Source organism: Salvelinus fontinalis, chromosome 31, assembly GCF_029448725.1.
Source record: "Salvelinus fontinalis isolate EN_2023a chromosome 31, ASM2944872v1, whole genome shotgun sequence".
NCBI classification, from domain to species: domain Eukaryota; kingdom Metazoa; phylum Chordata; class Actinopteri; order Salmoniformes; family Salmonidae; genus Salvelinus; species Salvelinus fontinalis.
The window spans coordinates 12,778,572-12,794,781 of NC_074695.1; the positions used below are offsets into that span (position 1 = coordinate 12,778,572).

General features: G+C 45.5%; 1 protein-coding gene across 1 annotated transcript in view; it reads right to left on the reverse strand.

Annotated features, from left to right (window-relative positions):
• Positions 1–1,999: 1,999 nt before the first annotated feature.
• Positions 2,000–16,210, reverse strand: part of LOC129829601 (protein kinase C zeta type-like) — a gene marked incomplete at its 5' end in the record, with an annotated part of 87,821 nt that continues 73,610 nt past the window's right edge. The window contains 2 exons of the mRNA XM_055891386.1: positions 2,000–6,035; positions 14,681–14,796. Coding sequence (XP_055747361.1) covers positions 5,948–6,035; positions 14,681–14,796 — 204 coding nt within the window. The remainder of the gene's footprint in view (positions 6,036–14,680; positions 14,797–16,210) is intronic.

Below are 16,210 nucleotides of genomic sequence, written 5' to 3' on the forward strand. Positions count from 1 at the left end.
AGACTGTAGTGAATGTAGGCCTTCAAATTTTTACTATTTGTTTGATTAGTAGAATCTGGTGTGATACTGCTTGGCTGGAGTAAAAACCTGCATCCGCCCTTGGTAAGATGTCCATCCCCTGTGTTAGGGCCTGTCCCTGTCCCACATCTTCCTCCCCCCCACCACCCTATCATCACGCACAAGGATGGAATCATAGAGATGGATAGAGGGCACACTTGCCATAAAGAATTTAGGAGGTGTGCCCTCTTCCCATCTCTATGGTTGCAAACAGTCTTATGTGTCCTGTATGCAAGTGACTCACCACTACCGCTGCCACATATTTGCATGTAAGTAAGTAAGCATTTGACTGTCAGGTCTACTACACCTGTTGTATTCCTTCGCACGTGACAAATAAACTTTGATTTGATTTGATGTCACGCAAATACATTTTTCTAGACACTGGATGAAGTCAGCCTAAATATCTTGGTTTCATTTTGTTAAGACACTCCAGGTCCGGACTTGCCCAGAGCAGACTGTGGATAAATACTGTTTTCATCTTTGTTTCTGTAAAATACTAAAGACGTAAAATGCGTTTTGCCTCATTTTCCGCCCCCCCATTTTTTTTTTATCTAGAATAAAAGCTTTACAACATATCAACAATTCCCTCTGGGCAAGCCTGGAGAATACATCTAAAGGATAACCACACAACACGCTTCTGAAGCTGAGACTGTTAGAAGTTAGTTGGCGTGTGGGAAGAGTCTGACTATTGTGGGAAGATTCTGACTATTGTGGGAAGAGTCTGACTATTGTGGGAAGAGTCTGACTATTGTGGGAAGATTCTGACTATTGTGGGAAGAGTCTGACTATTGTGGGAAGAGTCTGACTATTGTGGGAAGAGTCTGACTATTGTGGGAAGAGTCTGACTATGGTGGGAAGATTCTGACTATCGTGGGAAGAGTCTGACTATCGTGGGAAGAGTCTGACTATCGTGGGAAGAGTCTGACTATCGTGGGAAGAGTCTGACTATCGTGGGAAGAGTCTGACTATCGTGGGAAGAGTCTGACTATTGTGGGAAGAGTCTGACTATTGTGGGAAGAGTCTGACTATTGTGGGAAGATTCTGACTATCGTGGGAAGAGTCTGACTATCGTGGGAAGATTCTGACTATCGTGGGAAGATTCTGACTATCGTGGGAAGAGTCTGACTATCGTGGGAAGAGTCTGACTATCGTGGGAAGAGTCTGACTATCGTGGGAAGAGTCTGACTATTGTGTGAAGATTCTGACTATTGTGGGAAGAGTCTGACTATTGTGGGAAGATTCTGACTATTGAAACAACGTCAGGTAAAGACAAGTACACAAGTTAGAGCCAATCACCAGCTCTTCAAAGTAAGTTACTAAATATAGTCCAGTTTCTAACATTCACTATGAAATTAGCTTTTAAATTATTAACGTTTGTCCATTTTAAAGCAATTCAAATTAATATTTTTTTTTATGATGGTAACATGATAAACTATAGAAAATAAACATTTATCAACAACAAAAAATATGTTTACTTTTTGAAAATACAAAAATGTAATGGACCAAAATAACAAAAAATCTCAAAATTGAAATGGTAGATGCAAAAATGTATTTTCAGCCTGTGAGGTTCTGGCTTTAAAACAAATTGTATGAAACATACACTGAGAACACCTGCTCTTTCCATGCCAGACTGACCAGGTGCAACTCAGTATCAGGAAGGCGTTTCCATCCAGTACACATTTCTCACACAAAATCTTGAGATACAAATGGCTGAACAATTTTTTATGAGCTACAAAGTTTAACACACGAGAAAACAGCTTGCCAATAATTATGAATGAATTATAAATGTGCATTTCAAAAGTATTGATTCTTTAAAACTAGCGACCAGAGATCTAAGGGGTTCCCATTTCATCGCAGGGTTACTTCCAAAGAAACTGCAGTGACAAATATTGAGCATCAAATGCTTTCCTCATGTGGCTGCAGAGAACAAAAACGAGATCAGTTCACGGAAAAACATTTTTGTTTTTAATAATTACAGATATTTACAGAGATGCGTTAAAGCAGAATTAAGCACATCCAACCAGCAAATATGTTGTAAAACACAAAAAAATCATGTACTAAGTAACATTTTTACAGATACTCTTTAAGGGAATCTCCATTGCATTGGGATGAACCGCCGGTCTTCTGCTCTAATGCATTTTGAGGAGATGAGAGGAGACGAGAATAGAGGATGTGAGGAATCAAAGAAAATACAATTGAGATCCAACCATTCTTTTCACTTTTCCGGGTTTAAAATGGCCGTTGCTTTAGCGTTAGCAACGATTTCAAGAGCTACCGCTTCAGTTAATCCGTTGGTCTCTCACGAGACAATGTCAAGTGAATGTATTCCTTTTGAGTTCAACATATAACACAGTTCATAAATAAAACAAAATGGTGACACTGATTTTGACCAACCCACCAGGCAGCTGAAGGGAACTAACCAACCCGCCAGGCAGCTGAAGGGAACTGACCAACCACCAGGCAGCTGAAGGGAGTTGCCATAGTAAGTTGCCATGGTAAGTTGCCATGGTAAGTTGCCTTGGTAAGTTGCTATGGTAAGTTGCCATGGTAAGTAAGATGGCTTTGAAAAAGTGGAATCTCCCCTTACGTAGATGAAGAGAATGCTTGTTGAACAGTACCTGCATCTGCTGTAGTCTGAGTTGGAGAGAGAGAGAGAGTGTGTGTGTGTGTGTGTGTGTGTGTGTGTGTGTGTGTGTGTGTGTGTGTGTGTGTGTGTGTGTGTGTGTGTGTGTGTGTGTGTGTGTGTGTGTGTGTGTGTGTGTGTGTGTGTGTGTGTGTGTGTGTGTGTGTGTGTGTGTGTGTGTGTGTGTGTGTGTTTTCTCGAGTATGCGACTAATCTGTGGCAATGCCACAGCTTAATTTATCTCGCCCCTATTCACTGATTACAGGTCAGGTGTAGTGCAGGTCAGCATGTGCACCTTAACAATGTCTTCCCCCACCACCATGTCCAGTCCTCAACTATTATAATCAGTGTGGCCTTCTGCTGTGCAGTCAAAGTCCAAATCACTAGCCTGCCAGTCACTGACATCCAACACAGTTTGTCACATTGTGCACCAGTGTATGCAGACAAAAGGTTAAAAGATTCGATCATTCAGGAGTGATGTAGCCCTGTACTGTATTTCACCATATATAACCATGCTTTCATCAGAACCTTGGATGGCTACTGTGCTCCGCAACGTTCATTTTAAAGATGCAACCATTCGAATGGCATAAGACATGGGGCCTCATTTATAAAATGAGTTGTTGTACAACATTTGAGCATTCAATCAGTTCTCAAAATGTGAGTATGCACAATTTAGAACGAGTTCCCTCATTAAAACGCACTTAACTCACAATCTACGGTGATCAACTAACTTACATCTTTATGCTGTTTATGGCAACTTACCATGGCAATTTACTATGGCAACTTACCATGGCAACTTACCATGGCAACTTACCATGGCAACTTACCATGGCAACTTACCATGGCAACTTACTATGGCAACTTGGAATTGTTAAGATGTTCTAAGTGACGTACAGTAGCCCAGACTTTAGTGCGGAAGACTATGCATTATAGTTCAGAATTCTGTTCACCCACAGATGATAGTGTTGTGATCATCAAGCTGAAGGTTGTTAAATATTTAACTCTTGAAACATTGGCATAGTCTACATTTTAGTGTATGCACAATTTACGAACAAATCGGTGCATGAAAACTTTTTAGAATTGAGGACCTGTGGTCTTTATGAATGATGTGTTCCAATGGCTTTCTTCACCAACAGACCAACCCACCAGGCAGCTGAAGGGAACTGACCAACCCACCAGGCAGCTGAAGGGAACTGACCAACCACCAGGCAACTGAAGGTTACTGACCAACCACCCAGGCAGCTGAAGGGAACTGACCAACCCACCAGGCAGCTGAAGGGAACTGACCAACCCACCAGGCAGCTGAAGGGAACTGACCAACCACCAGGCAGCTGAAGGGAACTGACCAACCACCAGGCAGCTGAAGGGAACTGACCAACCACCCAGGCAGCTGAAGGGTACTGACCAACCCACCAGGCAGCTGAAGGGAACTGGCCAACCACCAGGCAGCTGAAGGGAACTGACCAACCACCCAGGCAGCTGAAGGGAACTGACCAACCCACCAGGCAGCTGAAGGGAACTGACCAACCCACCAGGCAGCTGAAGGGAACTGACCAACCACCAGGCAGCTGAAGAGAACTGACCAACCACCAGGCAGCTGAAGGGAACTGACCAACCCACCAGGCAGCTGAAGGGAACTGACCAACCACCCAGGCAGCTGAAGGGAACTGACCAACCCACCAGGCAGCTGAAGGGAACTGACCAACCCACCAGGCAGCTGAAGGGAACTGACCAACCACCAGGCAGCTGAAGGGAACTGACCAACCACCCAGGCAGCTGAAGGGTACTGACCAACCCACCAGGCAGCTGAAGGGAACTGACCATCCCACCAGGCAGCTGAAGGGAACTGACCAACCCACCAGGCAGCTGAAGGGAACTGACCAACCCACCAGGCAGCTGAAGGGAACTGACCAACCACCCAGGCAGCTGAAGGGAACTGACCAACCACCCAGGCAGCTGAAGGGAAATGACCAACCCACCAGACACCTGAAGGGAACTGACCAACCCACCAGGCAGCTGAAGGGAACTGACCAACCCACCAGGCAGCTGAAGGGAACTGACCAACCACCAGGCAGCTGAAGGGAACTGACCAACCACCCAGGCAGCTGAAGGGTACTGACCAACCCACCAGGCAGCTGAAGGGAACTGACCAACCACCAGGCAGCTGAAGGGAACTGACCAACCCACCAGACAGCTGAAGGGAACTGACCAACCACCAGGCAGCTGAAGGGAACTGACCAACCACCCAGGCAGCTGAAGGGTACTGACCAACCCACCAGGCAGCTGAAGGGAACTGACCAACCACCCAGGCAGCTGAAGGGAACTGACCAACCACCCAGGCAGCTGAAGGGTACTGACCAACCCACCAGGCAGCTGAAGGGAACTGACCAACCCACCAGGCAGCTGAAGGGAACTGACCAACCCACCAGGCAACTGAAGGGAACTGACCAACCACCAGGCAGCTGAAGGGAATTGGAAACAATCGATAAGTGCAATCAGAAACATGATGTAGATTGGATCTTTGAGGCACTTCTTAAATAAAAAAAATGGTGGGGGCAAAAACGGTTTTGTTCATGAAAATCAAACTGGCTGAAGAAAATAAACAAAATCCATGGTCATGAATAAAACGAACCACTTTGAATCAATAGAAAGGCAGCGTTGATTTGGAGGCGCTGCCTACAGTAGAATACACAAGAATAACTTCTAGCACTATTCTTTCCTTCATCATTGTACATTCTTGTTTTGCTCGAGGCAGCGGAGCTTCCTACAACATAAATTCAAGTTCTGAGTCGTAGAACTTTCATATTCCACCCGGGCGGGGGGGTGTAAAAATCTGTTTTACAATGGCAGGCACAGAATTAAGTTGCTTCCTGCCGTGCTGCTGACACAGAAATTGAGTTGTTGAGGGAAACAATCAAAACCGCAAAGCCAAAAAAACAGGAAGATAATCAACAACTGAGTTTTGAGAATGTTCCTGTGTATTTTGTTGTGTTGACCACCTCCAAAGAGTTTTGCCCCGGCGACAAAATAATGCAATCCGTTATGGGAGATCCACGACAAAAGAAAAAAAGGCTCCTTTTTGCATTTGTGTCCTCGAGCCTCGTCCCTCGTGCAAAGCCGAGAATTTCTTGTCCTCCCTTTGTCCTCCCTCCATTCCACTCCTCCTCGGCAGAGGGAGTTGTTCATTGATTTGGCTGAGAGAGGGGTGGGGGTGGACGGGGCAGTAGACAGACACAGGTGGGAGAAGAAAAGGAGGTCTCCTCCCCCTCATACAGACTCCTCCGTGGATAGCAGCAGGGGGTTGATGTATTCAAATCCCTCAAACTCGGACTGGTCTATTCTCTTGATGATGTCCCTGGGAGAGGAGAGAGAGAAGAGCAGAGAGAGAAAATAAGAAAAGGTCATTTTACTCTGAACAGATTACAAATACTACAATGTGCTACCTCGTCCTGATCGCTTACGCTTTACGCTTTCAAAAAAATGTTTGTGCAAGGAAGTTATACGTAGTGAGGTATATTATACGTAGGGAGGCATATTATACGTAGTGAGGTATATTATACGTAGTGAGGTATATTATACGTAGTGAGGCATATTATACGTAGTGAGGCATATTAAACGTTGTGAGGTATATTATACGTAGTGAGGTATATTATACGTAGTGAGGCATAGTATACGTAGTGAGGCATATTAAACGTAGTGAGGTGTATTATACGTAGTGAGGCATATTATACGTAGTGAGGTATATATATATATATTTTTATTTTTATTTTTAACCCCTTTTCTCCCCAATTTTCGTGGTATCCAATCGCTAGTAATTAACTATCTTGTCTCATCACTACAACTCCCGTACGGGCTCGGGAGAGACGAAGGTCGAAAGCCATGCGTCCTCCGAGGCACAACCCAACCAAGCCGCACTGCTTCTTTAACACAGCGCGCCTCCAACCCGGAAGCCAGCTGCACCAATGTGTCGGAGGAAACACCGTGCACCCTGCCCCCTTGGTTAGCACGCACTGCGCCCAGCCCGCCACAGGAGTCGCTGGAGCGCGATGAGACAAGGAAATCCCTACCGGCCAAACCCTCCCTAACCCGGACGACACTAGCCCAATTGTGCGTCGCCCCACGGACCTCCCGGTCGCGGCCGGCTGCGACAGAGCCTGGGGGCGAACCCAGAGACTCTGGTCGCGCAGTTAGCACTGCGATGCAGTGCCCTAGACCACTGCGCCACCCGGGAGGCCCCGTAGTGAGGTATATTATACGTAGTGAGGTATATTATACGTAGTGTAGGCTACCAGGTTTATACGTAGTGAGACATATTATACGTAGTGAGGTATATTATACGTAGTGAGGTATATTATACGTAGTGAGGCATAGTATACGTAGTGCGGCATATTAAACGTAGTGAGGTATATTATACGTAGTGAGGTATATTATACGTAGTGAGGTATATTATACGTAGTGTAGGCTACCAGGTTTATACGTAGTGAGACATATTAAACGTAGTGAGGTATATTATACGTAGTGAGGTATATTATACGTAGTGAGGCATAGTATACGTAGTGAGGCATAGTATACGTAGTGAGGTATATTATACGTAGTGTAGGCTACCAGGTTTATACGTAGTGAGACATATTAGCAGAGAGAGAAAATAAGAAAAGGTCATTTTACTCTGAACAGATTACAAATACTACAATGTGCTACCTCGTCCTGATCGCTTACGCTTTACGCTTTCAAAAAAATGTTTGTGCAAGGAAGTTATACGTAGTGAGGTATATTATACATAGTGAGGTATATTTTACGTAGTGAGGTATATTATACGTAGTGAGGTATATTATATGTAGTGAGGCATATTATACGTAGTGAGGTATATTATACGTAGTGAGGTATATTATACGTAGTGAGGTATATTATACGTAGTGAGGCATATTAAACGTAGTGAGGCATATTATACGTAGTGAGGTATATTATACGTAGTGAGGCATATTATACGTAGTGAGACATATTATACGTAGTGAGGTATATTATACGTAGTGAGGTATATTATACGTAGTGAGGCATATTATACGTAGTGAGGTATATTATACATAGTGTAGGCTACCAGGTTTATACGTAGTGAGACATATTATACGTAGTGAGGTATATTATACGTAGTGAGGTATATTATACGTAGTGAGGCATAGTATACGTAGTGAGGTATATTATACGTAGTGAGGTATATTATACGTAGTGAGGTATATTATACGTAGTGAGGTATATTATACGTAGTGAGGTATATTATACGTAGTGAGGCATATTATACGTAGTGAGGCATAGTATACGTAGTGAGGTATATTATACGTAGTGAGGTATATTATACGTAGTGAGGCATAGTATACGTAGGGAGGTGTATTATACGTAGTGAAGTATGTTATACGTAGGGAGGCATATTATACGTAGGGAGGTGTGCTGCTTTACAGGGTGTGGACATGCCAGTGTAGTACTTCAGCAGTCACCTTACCTCTCCTATACACAGGGAATATATGGCAGTCGGATGACAATAGTCCTATATGGATATTTACAGGAACAGCCTACAGTAGATTCACCTGATAGTCTACAGTAGATTCACCTGGTAGCCTACAGTAGATTCACCTGATAGTCTACAGTAGATTCACCTGGTAGTCTACAGTAGATTCACCTGGTAGTCTACAGTAGATTCACCTGGTAGCCTACAGTAGAGCCACCTGGTAGCCTACAGTAGATTCACCTGGTAGCCTACAGTAGATTCACCTGGTAGTCTACAGTAGATTCACCTGATAGTCTACAGTAGATTCACCTGGTAGCCTACAGTAGATTCACCTGGTAGCCTACAGTAGATTCACCTGGTAGTCTACATTAGATTCACCTGGTAGTCTACATTAGATTCACCTGGTAGCCTACAGTAGATTCACCTGGTTGCCTACAGTAGATTCACCTGGTAGCCTACAGTAGATTCACCTGGTAGCCTACAGTAGAGCCACCTGGTAGCCTACAGTAGATTCACCTGGTTGCCTACAGTAGATTCACCTGGTAGCCTACAGTAGATTCACCTGGTAGCCTACAGTAGATTCACCTGGCCTCTTCTCTGTACTGATCTAACACACATATGGTTATTTCAAAATCGGCCATTAAACCCCAGCAAAAAAAAGAGCCCTTTGCGCAACGTAAAAGAGTAGAAGACAGAACAGCATGTTGTTACCTCGTCAGTGAACTCTCCCTGTGCTTCTTTCTCTCCTCAGCAGAGGCCTTGGTTTGGTTCCATTAACAAAGTGGTAATCATCTTTATATGAAGTAATCATCTTTATATGAAGCGAAACCGTGTCTGTCTTCCTGTGTCTGTGTCAGTCTCTCTCCCTCCCCCTCTCCCTGTCTGTCTCCCCCTCTCCTTCCTGTCTGTCTCCCCCTCCCCCCGTCTCTCTGCCCCTCTACCGCCCTCCCTCTCCCTCTCTCCCATCCGTCTGTCCGACTCTGACTGGTTTGGAGAGGCGGTGTAAAAATAAGGGCCCATAAGGCTCAGGTTGAAAGCAGCTCACTATATATGGAATAGGGTGCTTGGAGATGGAGATGTTGGTTGTCTTTATACTGGTCCTGGGTGTGTGTGGTTGTTTTTGCTTGTAATTGTTGAGGTGAGGTTTAATGTTGGTAGAGCTGATCCTAGACCAGTTTTTTTCATTGTAATCTAGATCCAGACATACACTCTGTTGACTACAACACACCACCAAACCTTTAGGATCACATTCAACACACTGAAATACACTCAACAGTGTTCTAGTCTGGAAGATTCCATTGAATATTTTACAAATAGCTCCCCCCCCCCAAAAAAAAGAATAGATGGATATTCTATCCCTGAGCACACTTGGGTGGACACAGCTAGATATCACTGTAAATACATGTGAGTGAAGTCAGAGAGTAGCAGCAGGCTTGAGGTAGAGGAAAAGAAAAGGGAAACCGAGCGAGGTCTGGAGGGAACATTTGGGACGCAGGCCAAAAAAGTTGTGTTGTGCAAATGTTGCCTAAAAGTGCTACCAGAGGAAAAGGCAATGAGAAAGACACACGTAGAGAGAATACAGGATACAGACATTGAGAGAGAGAGAGAGAGAGAGAGAGAGAGAGAGAGAGAGAGAGAGAGAGAGAGAGAGAGAGAGAGAGAGAGAGAGAGAGAGAGAGAGAGAGAGAGAGAGAGAGAGAGAGAGAGAGAGAGAGAGAGAGAGAGAGAGAGGATACAGACATTAAGAGAGAGAGAGAGAGAGAGAGAGGATACAGACATTAAGAGAGAGAGAGAGAGGATACAGACATTAAGAGAGAGAGAGAGAGAGAGGATACAGACATTAAGAGAGAGAGAGAGAGAGAGGATACAGACATTAAGAGAGAGAGAGAGAGAGAGGATACAGACATTAAGAGAGAGAGAGAGAGAGAGGATACAGACATTAAGAGAGAGAGAGAGAGAGAGGATACAGACATTAAGAGAGAGAGAGAGAGAGAGAGGATACAGACATTAAGAGAGAGAGAGAGAGAGAGAGGATACAGACATTAAGAGAGAGAGAGAGAGAGAGAGGATACAGACATTAAGAGAGAGAGAGAGAGAGAGAGGATACAGACATTAAGAGAGAGAGAGAGAGAGGATACAGACATTAAGAGAGAGAGAGAGAGAGAGAGGATACAGACATTAAGAGAGAGAGAGAGATGATACAGACATTAAGAGAGAGAGAGAGATGATACAGACATTAAGAGAGAGAGAGAGATGATACAGACATTAAGAGAGAGAGAGAGATGATACAGACATTAAGAGAGAGAGAGAGATGATACAGACATTAAGAGAGAGAGAGAGATGATACAGACATTAAGAGAGAGAGAGATGATACAGACATTAAGAGAGAGAGAGATGATACAGACATTAAGAGAGAGAGAGGATGATACAGACATTAAGAGAGAGAGAGGATGATACAGACATTAAGAGAGAGAGAGGATGATACAGACATTAAGAGAGAGAGAGGATGATACAGACATTAAGAGAGAGAGAGGATGATACAGACATTAAGAGAGAGAGAGGATGATACAGACATTAAGAGAGAGAGAGGATGATACAGACATTAAGAGAGAGAGAGGATGATACAGACATTAAGAGAGAGAGAGGATGATACAGACATTAAGAGAGAGAGAGGATGATACAGACATTAAGAGAGAGAGAGAGAGAAAAAAGAAAGAAGAAAGGAGAAAGAAAAAGTGATGGGAGGGGAAAAAGGTGTCATCTGAGGCTGCCCTCATGTCAGCAGAGCTGGGAAATGACAGCTGGGAGAGAGAGAGAGGGAGAGAGAGAGAGGAGAGAGAGAGTGGGAGAGGAGAGGAGAGAGGAGAGAAAACAGAAAGAGAGAGAGACAGACTTTGATGATGGTATTTGATGATGGTGCCCATGTAACAGTATAACTTTAAACCGTCCCCTCACCCCGACACGGGCGCGAACCAGGGACCTTCTGCACACATCAACAACAGTCACCCACGAAGCGTCGTTACCCATCGCTCCACAAAAGCCGCGGCCCTTGCAGAGCAAGGGGCAACACTACATCTAGGTTTCAGAGCAAGTGACGTAACTGATTGAACCGCTACTAGCGCGTACCCGCTAACTAGCTAGCCATTTCGCATCCGTTACACACACACACACACACACACACACACACACACACACACACACACACACACACACACACACACACACACACACACACACACACACACACACACACACACACACACACACACACACACACACACACACACAGGATTCATAAAAAAGGAGGGCAGAACCAATCCAATCAACCTCCTCCATACAATACAAATCCAGGGAATGTTTCATCCATCCTGTCTATAGACAAAGCCCTTGAACAACGGTGACTAGCCAAGGCATAGAACATAGTGAATCCTTATTTCTTTGAGTTTGGTCCTACTGGTCATTGACAAGGAGCTGGCAAATTAAACTCTCTCCCCACCCACCCTCCTAGTCTCTCTCTGTCTCTCGCTCCCCATCTCCCCCCCCCACACTAATCTCTCTCTGTCTCTCGCTCGCCATGTCTCTCCCTCCCTCTCTGTCTGTCTCCCCATTTCCCTTCTTCTGTGTCTGTCTCCCTCTGTGTCTGTCGCCCGCTGTGTCTGTCGCCTTGCTGTGTCTGTTGCCCTCTGTATCTGTCTCCCTCTGTATCTGTCACCCTCTGTGTCTGTCCCTCTCTGTTACTATCTCTCTCTCTGTTACTGTCTGTCTCCTTGACTGTCTCTCTCTGTGTGTCTGTCTCTCTCTGTGTGTCTGTCTCTCTCCGTGACTGTCTCTCTCTGTGACTGTCTCTCTCTGTGTGTCTGTCTCTCTCTGTATGTCTGTCTCTCTCTGTGTCTGTCTCTGCCTGTGTGTCTGTCTCTGTCTGTGTGTCTGTCTCTCTCTGTGACTGTCTCTCTCTGTGACTGTCTCTCTATCTCCCTCTCCCCCCTCTCCCTGTCTGTCTCCCCTCTCCCCATTTAACTGTCTCTCTCCCCCTCTCCCCCCACTCCCTCTCCCTCTGTCTCTCTGTCTGACTGACTGGTTTACTCTCCCTCTGTCTCTCTGTCTGACTGACTGGTTTACTCTCCCCTCCACCTCTTTCTCTGTTTCTCTCCCCCTCTGTTTTTCTCTTCCTCTCTCCCTCCCTCCCTCCCTCAGCTCCTCAGGAAGCTAGGGTTTTTTATGCAGCAAAGTAAATCGCTAACGAGAAGGGTTTACTCTTTTTCTCCCTCCCTCTCTCTCGCTTACTTTTCTTGTTTCGTCTGCCAACCTATCACAGAAGAGGAGAGGTTGCTTTACATCATGGGAGCTGCACCACCGGTTGATCTGACTGCACCTCAGTAGACACACATCGACTACTGTGTCAGAATGCCAGAGATACTGTGGGTTTCTATCCAGGGTAGATGGATAGATAGACGATATGCCGTTATTAGGGCTCGAAACAGAGAAAGGCAGGTAAGATACAGAATTTAAAGTTGAAACTGACATTTTTTTATGTAACTTTTTTTTTAACCAGATATGGACTGATATGGATTGAGTTTCAAGTAGTTTGAAAACTGTATATTCCTAGAAATTCCTTGAATTTGTGTTGTTCATCTGATCGCCAATACATCTATATAGAATGCTGAATTATTACAAAACCAAACATTGAGCCTGAACATCAAAATTAGACCACGATGGATCATTTAATGAAAACATTGACAAATGTCAGCCCAGTAATATCTATTGGCACCGCTTGCAAAGCCACATGGGATAGTTTGGAATAGTTATCCTGCAGCCGCAGAGAAAAGCCTGGCTTGTTTGTCATACTCTGGCTACAGAGCCCCTCGGTAGAATGGCAGTCACCTCTGTTGCTATGCCAAATCTTTTTAGCCCATTCTTTCAAAGTTAATCTAAAACAAGGATCCTGTCAAATCCCCCGTGGACAATATGTCTACATCGATCAAAACACAACCTACGACTGAAGTCATTGTTGGAAGGCCATTTTCTTTATTTTTTCCTCATTGAAGACAATTACTTTCAAAGACATCGAGAGTCGGAAACTTGGCACAGTACCACTCGTAAACGGACTGAAGATGAAAGGATAGGGGAACAGAGAAAGAGTGGATGTCCAAGTAGATCTTTGTTCAGTGGAGTCATCACACGTCTGATGTCTCTTCTCTACTCCCAAACTCTGTTGTGATTGGGGTTTTTACAATGAGGGCAGAGCCATAGAAACCGACATGGATCCATAGCAGCATTTCATTGTAACAATATCAAATGTTAACCCTTTTATGTTGCAGATTCTGAGGTGGTCAATGCTCTCTGAGGTGGTCCATGCTCTCTGAGGTGGTCAATGCTCTCTGAGGTGGTCAATGCTCTCTGAGGTGGTGAATGCTCTCTGAGGTGGTAAATGCTCTCTGAGGTGGTGAATGCTCTCTGAGGTGGTCCATGCTCTCTGAGGTGGTCCATGCTCTCTGAGGTGGTCAATGCTCTCTGAGGTGGTGAATGCTCTCTGAGGTGGTCAACGCTCTCTGAGGTGGGCAATGCTCTCTGAGGTGGTCAATGCTCTCTGAGGTGGTCAATGCTCTCTGAGGTGGTCAATGCTCTCTGAGGTGGTGAATGCTCTCTGAGGTGGTCAATGCTCTCTGAGGTGGTCAATGCTCTCTGAGGTGGTGAATGCTCTCTGAGGTGGTCAATGCTCTCTGAGGTGGTGAATGCTCTCTGAGGTGGTCAATGCTCTCTGAGGTGGTCAATGCTCTCTGAGGTGGTCAATGCTCTCTGAGGTGGTCATTGCTCTCTGAGGTGGTCATTGCCCTCTGGTTGTTGAATATCTTCACTACTACTATTATAGGTCGCCATTGAGCCACAAAGGGGCAGTTAAAGAACCGCATGTGGCTCCAAAGCCACACGTTGCAGACCCCTGAATAGACCCTGTCCAGAAACAACCCCGATTGCCTACCCCCTAGACACTTGTGGATATCTGGGATGATCTGATAGGATTAAGCAATGCAGTGATAGCTCAACCTTTCCCTCTGATAGGCTATAGGGGGAATTTTCCCCATATTGTTTAAAACAAATCATCTCTAGGGAGTAAGGGTCAGGGATTATTTCTGGACACGCCCCCAGTCTCATCCTCCAATCCCTTATGGTAGAAAAGGAAACAGACTGGAATGTACTGGTCTTGTGCCCCATACTGGCCAACCATCACCATTCCCAGAGTTCAACTGGTGTTTCCCAGTCTGTACCTCCCCTATCCACTAACCATCTATGTTATCAAGCTATTATAACCCTAGTTATAACACTAGCAACTTGTACAGTAAGCTATAACATTGGCGCTCTGACATTTAATATATAGACACGGTTACACAACTAGTTGGATGGCTTGTTGAATCTCATCTATAGGCCTATGACACTTCAAATCATGTGTTGATCAAACATTTATTCGTATGTCAGGCTAGTCGCGTCTGTTTGGAAGAACTTACTCATCGTCTGGCGTTAGCTGCACTGGTTCGTTGGTGAACTGGGTGTCGAAGTTCTCCAGGCCGTAGTCGTCTGTGATCTGGGGCTTGAAGGGCGGGGCCATCTGTTTCTTCTCCAGCTGCACGGGGAGACAAACACAGCAACACTGTCATAAGTGCAGAAAGTAGCAAAACATTTTTCAACGGAAGACTAAAACATGGGACAAGGTCAGGTAGTCCCCTCCTCCACGTTTCACATCTGTGCCTTTGTAAACGTAGCTCTGTATGTCTGTCTACTGGCTATGTTGAATATACGTATGCCGGCAGGAAAAGCATTTCAACAGTCATCGTCATAATCAACCACATATGAATGAGTTTTTCTCCAGAAAGTGGTTGACCTGTGTAACAAGATGTCTCACCTTGGTCAGGAAGACAGCGTAGAGACACACAGAGAAAAGCAGGGGACACTATGACAGGTGAAGGAAGGGTGAGACAGATTTTCAAAACCATTTTTTGTTGTTGTAAATATATAATTTCTGTATTTTCCTTATGAGGACATGGATATTGTGAGACTAAAATGGATTGATGTGTATTTTATTTAGCAAAATGTGTATTTTCTTTTTTTTCTTCACAAAGCTCACACTTTGCTTTCAATTACAGTTTTCTTAGTGCGTGTGCACACATGCACGTGTGCATTTCTGGGTTCTTGATTTCCCTGCTGGCTCTCAGGCAACTGCTATGGATCATTACTGTTATTGGTTCAAAGCACTTGTGGGAAGAGCTTCAAACAGCACAGAACACCTCTCTTTCTCTCTCTTCCTCCTTCTCTCTGTCTCTTTCGTTTCCTCTCCCTGCTATTCCCCATCTCTTCCTCTCGCTCTCTATTTCCCCCCCTCCCTTCTCTCTCTATCTATCCAGGTCTCTCTTTCCCTCCCCTCTCTCCCACGGTCCTCCCCTCCCTTATATCTCTCTGATGTAGGCTGGCTGGCTCGCTGGCTGACTGGCTGGCAATCTGCAGGAGCCCTGTGAGGTATTAATGAAGCGTGTAGATCTCAGACGGGCCGGGGCCTCGGCTCTGATCTCTCCTACTCAGAGAGGAAGTGGCCCTGGGGCCTCGGCTCTGATCTCTCCTACTCAGAGAGGAAGTGGCCCAGGGCCTTGGCTCTGATCTCTCCTACTCAGAGAGGAAGTGGCCACGGGGACTCGGCTCTGATCTCTCCTACTCAGAGAGGACGTGGCCACGGGGACTCGGCTCTGATCTCTCCTACTCAGAGAGGAAGTGGCCCAGGGGCTCGGCTCTACTTTCTCCTACTCAGAGAGGACGTGGCCACGGGGACTCGGCTCTGATCTCTCCTACTCAGAGAGGAAGTGGCCCAGGGCCTCGGCTCTGATCTCTCCTACTCAGAGAGGAAGTGGCCCTGGGGCCTCGGCTCTGCTTTCTCCTACTCAGAAAGGAAGTGGCCCTGGGGCCTCGGCTCTGCTTTCTCCTACTCAGAGAGGAAGTGGCCCTGGGGCCTCGGCTCTGATCTCTCCTACTCAGAGAGGACGTGGCCA